The sequence below is a fragment of the Borostomias antarcticus genome (genome assembly GCF_949987555.1).
Source record: "Borostomias antarcticus genome assembly, contig: scaffold_44, whole genome shotgun sequence".
Classification (NCBI taxonomy): Eukaryota; Metazoa; Chordata; class Actinopteri; order Stomiiformes; family Stomiidae; genus Borostomias; species Borostomias antarcticus.
Window position 1 is genome coordinate 8,097 of NW_028176821.1, and position 4,472 is coordinate 12,568.

The 4,472-nt window shown below is 50.5% G+C and overlaps 1 protein-coding gene and 1 long non-coding RNA gene across 2 annotated transcripts; both read right to left on the minus strand.

The window, feature by feature from the left end:
* Positions 1–2,277: 2,277 nt before the first annotated feature.
* LOC311328125 (uncharacterized protein) lies at positions 2,278–3,181 on the minus strand. Its single transcript, XM_084462151.1, has 4 exons — positions 3,099–3,181; positions 2,847–3,006; positions 2,664–2,758; positions 2,278–2,568 (listed from the first exon to the last, which is right to left on the minus strand). The coding sequence occupies exons 1-4, from the start codon at positions 3,099–3,101 to the stop codon at positions 2,443–2,445; spliced, it is 384 nt and encodes a 127-aa protein (XP_084318277.1). The 5' UTR covers positions 3,102–3,181; the 3' UTR covers positions 2,278–2,442.
* Positions 3,182–3,230: 49 nt separating this feature from the next.
* On the minus strand, positions 3,231–3,735 carry LOC311328126. The gene is made up of 3 exons (XR_014631168.1): positions 3,620–3,735; positions 3,439–3,510; positions 3,231–3,325 (listed from the first exon to the last, which is right to left on the minus strand). It is a non-coding gene; the product is annotated as an uncharacterized lncRNA (long non-coding RNA).
* Positions 3,736–4,472: the final 737 nt, after the last annotated feature.

Here is a 4,472-nt window from a genome sequence, read left to right on the forward strand (position 1 = left end):
CTCTCTCCGGCCGTGATCTGTACAATTCAGAGCGCGCGCGCGGCTTCCACTGCCTTGGTTTACTCTGGCAAATGGGCTGCTTTTGCGCGTTGGTGTGAGGAAAGGGACTTCGCTCCCGAGTCATGCTCGGTCGAGGCGATTTTGGAATTCCTTCAGCACCTGATGGGTCATGGTGGCGGTTTGGCAGCATCCACTATCAAGGTGTATGCGTGTGCTATTTCCGCATGCCATGAGGGGTTCGCCAAAACTACGGTTTTCGGGCATCCCCTGGTTAAACGCTTCCTGGCCGGCGCGCGCCGTCTTCGCCCTGTGCGTAAGGCTGCGGCGCCGCCTTGGGATTTGCTCTTGGTTCTGGATGCGCTATGTAAAGCGCCGTTCGAACCAATGGAGCGGATATCTCTCAAGTGGCTGTCGATTAAGACCGCGCTGCTCCTTGCTCTGACGTCGGGCAAGCGGGTCAGTGATCTGAGGGCGTTGACAGTTTTTCTCATCACGGGTGATGGGAGCAAAGCTGTGTTGCGCACGGATCCATCTTTCGTTCCGAAGGTGGTCCGGGGCGCCTATAGGGCACGGGATTTGGAGCTGGGAGCCTTCTATCCTCCACCTCATGCGAGCGAGGAAGAGGCCCGCCTGCATTTGTTGTGTCCTGTGCGTGCGTTGATGTGTTACGTCCAGCGCACGGCTGCGGTCCGCTCCACCCCCCAGTTGTTGGTTTGCCACGGCCCAGGGAAGGTGGGTTCTCCGTTGTCGAAACAGCGTCTCTCCCATTGGATCTGTGAGGGCATCGCCCAGTCTTACGTGACTGCGGGTCGTCCTCTGCCTGGTGCTGTTCGGGCACACTCCACAAGGGGTGTGGCCACGTCAGTTGCCCTGTTCAATGGTGTGTCAGTGGAGGACATCTGTGCGGCGGCGACTTGGTCGTCCCCGTCTCCTTTTGTCCGTTATTACCTTTTATCCATGTCCTCTGTCTCTGTGGCGTCGTCTGTGCTAAACACAGCCGCCGGTGCGAGCCAGCGTTAGACAGGATTTTTTCATGTAGGTGTTCGGCTCGAGTCGCCGGGTCTTCTGTGAAAGAGTCAGAATTGACCATGGCAGGTCTCGCCGCTACTGGAGAACCGGTTTGAGCCGCGGGGTCTTTTCCTGCTAGGAAAGCAGACGTGACTCACTCAGGTCTCACCGGTTCAGCTAAGGTAGGAGCGGGCCCGTCTAGTGACGTTCCGTTCCTGTTTATGTGTGAGGCTGGGACGGGCTTGTTACGGAGTAACCGCTTTGGTCCAGCTCTCGCCCCACGTACCTCTCCTTGCCCTCGGCTGTGATAGACTGAGTGTGGCGGGGTGGGGCCAGTGCTTGGGTCGGATCAACTGTTAGTATGGTCTCGCCTTGGAGCCCTGGCTTGTGTCCTGACTGGTTTCCCTTACTGGGGCCAGCAAGAGTGTATGGTGCGGTCGTGTAGCTCCGCTTATGCCAATAGGAGCTAGCCCTGTGGGGCGGAGCTCCACGAAATAGAACGATGGTTACGTATTGTAACCCTAGTTCTATGAGTGGAGCGGAGCCCCACAGGGAACAGACTTGCTGCCCCGCAGTCTGCTCGCTGAAAATTTCGGTTAGGAGCAGATGTGCGGGCGTAGCCCGCTTATACAGTGGTGCACCGGACCTGGTTGGACACAGGTGCGTGTATGTTTTTTTCTTCAGTCAATGTAGCTAGCTGGGTTTCGCTAGCCAATAGGAGCTAGCCCTGTGGGGCTCCGCTCCACTCATAGAACTAGGGTTACAATACGTAACCATCGTTATAAACTCACCTGGCTGACACTAGATTAACAGGTATTTATATGACTTGGTCTGCACGTCTTTTTCGCACGGTGCAAATACGGTGCGGCCGCGTGCAAAAAACGTGGGCAGGAACTTCCGTAATAAACTCACTTGGCTGACACTAGATTTACAGGTATTTATATGACTTGGTCTGCACGTCTTTTTCGCACGGTGCAAATATGGTCACTTACTTACTAAACCCTGACCACTGGCTATATTTAGCATTTGCAGTACCACTGGCTATATTTAGCATTTACCAGTACAAAAACGAATTAATGCTATATGGGGATATAGCAGCAAGCATTATGATACAAACCAATATAAGACTGAACAGTTTAGAACATTTTATTACACAAAGTACATTACAAATTAAAAGTATACATATTTACAAGGATGAGGTTTACGGTCTGTCACATTACGCATAGCCAGAAAAGCAAAAAAAAGCATGTACAAGCTCTGGCTAGCAACCCATTATCTGACAATTGCAAAAGTTCTAAAAACAAAAATGAAACCAGACCGGGAACAGACCGTTGTATCCCACAAAAAAAAGGTTAAAATTTACAAAAACTATTTACAAAAAAGGCATCCATCCTGGCAGGCTGGAAAGGCAGGTTTAGGGAGACGGGCTGGGGGTCACCCACATCTGAATCGAGGGTCTGGGCAGAAGAGGTCATCCTCATCTGAATACTCCACTGTGGTCAGGGCTGGAGCTGCGGTCAGGGGCTGGGCTGGGGAGGTCAGCTGGGCTGGAGCAGATGCCTAAGGACATAATGAAATGGCTGTAAAAGCAAGTCGCATACGTTCATTGGAAGCGTGCCATGTCACTGGATACGAGACTGCCTGACATCACATACCTTTTTGCATCGAGCAGGGGCATGTTTCAGCATCTCCTGCAGCTGGGCAGACACCTCCGTCACAGTGGTGCTTGGCTTACAGGCCATAACTGCACCTTTTAACCAAAAAGGGAATGGTTTCAATGCACATGGCATGAAGCAAAGACAATGTATTATTTTGCGAAAATATGAACAATCCCTTACGTAAAATAACATTGTAGAGGGTCATATTCTTCAGAGGCTTCTTCCCCCTCTTCCCATGGACGCTGTAGACACACCACACTCTGTGTATGGCAATGGCTGACAGCACCCGCCGGACCACATCTGGCAGATCTTTGCCGCCAATGGAACTCAGATATCGTGTCTGCAAAACATAAAGACAATCATTTACTTTTACATTTCCTTAACACTTCTCTGCAAAAATAAGGAACAAAGTTCTGCCTTGAAGTTACTCACCATCTTCCTTTGATGATCCTTGTCCTTCAGCTGCTCCTCCAAGACCAGCAGCTCCTCCTCCGTTTTAGCAGGGTGCAGGTCATCCAGTACTGCTCCCCGATAGCTGTCTGCAGACTCGCCGGGCAGTCTCTGCTCCAGTCTCTGCTCCAGCCTCATCATTGTCTGTGCCATCTCCCTCAGACTCTGCATGACGCTGGAGAACTGCTGACACATCATCCTCTGGAAGTCTGGATATTAAACATAGATGTGGCTATAAGTAATTGTACGGTCCCATAATGGATATTCAGCTCAAAGTATATCCCTACATGCAGCATGAAGTAGTTCACAAAATTCAGCATACCAGCATCTGCAGAGCTTGATGGCAACACTGCTGGAGCTGTTGGTCTCACAGGCGATGGCATCAGAGAACTACCTGAAAACCAGAGGATAAAGGGATGAGCAGGAAACTATGGTGCTGGCGGCGTAGTGATTCTGGCATAAGGGGAAGAATCAACTCGACATGAGACATGTCAGACCCTGACCTGGCCGGGGTGCTAATCGCTGATGCATGCTGCTCGTGCCTGGACGTCTGAAGGGCTGAAGGGCCTGGGCTCACAGCGCCTTGGCTCAAAGGACCCGGGCGATGAACATCTACTGCCGAGTAGTGAGATGTGAGATGAGCGAATTAGTGAACTGAGTACATGAGTCTTCAGACAGTCCTGAGTTAACTGTAAGTGTGCAAATATGCATAGACATTTCACCAACACAAACATGCATGGATACCTGCATTGATAACTGGCAGAGCAGGCCTTCCGGCTCTGGCACCTGGCATAGCTGGTCTGGTGTGAGTTCTGCCGACCGGCTGCCTGGGCACTGGAACATATAGTAGAGGTAAATTAGCTCAGATTAGTCAACTCAAGTAGTACTCTTTTGGGACTGTTGAATGCACTTTATTATATTACCTTCGTCACTGGAGTCATAGCGTGTGTTGCGCTGTCTCTTCCTTGTGTCTTGGGAGTTAATCCATTGATGACTGCTGCTCAAACACCTTCGCCAAGGCACTGGCTACTTCATAATGCTCTGTGTGTTCCTCAGCAGAGACAGAGGTTGTCATGGCTCCTCTTGATGTGCTTGTGGAGGTAGATCTGGGAGGTATAGGAGAATGGGCACTCAGAGCAGGAGAACACCCAAGTCTTGCACAGCAATGAGAGAGACCATTAAAAAGGATTATCTCACCTGTAGTACAAGTTCAAATATAGAGTGATTATACGTCATTGTAAATGAGAGCTTACTCTCAATTGATTCACGAGGTTAAATAAAGATTGAATGAATATGTAGCTAGTGGGGGGTTACAACCACACAACTGTGGAGAGAGAATGAGACACTTGGTTCCCT

Excerpts from the sequence above, each read along its gene's own strand:
- LOC311328125 (XM_084462151.1), bottom strand. Across the intron at positions 2,759-2,846 it reads CCTCTACAATGTTATTTTAC|GTGCAGTTATGGCCTGTAAG; the intron begins GTAAGGGATTGT and ends TTTGGTTAAAAG. Across the intron at positions 2,569-2,663 it reads CCCCTGCTCGATGCAAAAAG|GCATCTGCTCCAGCCCAGCT; the intron begins GTATGTGATGTC and ends TTATGTCCTTAG.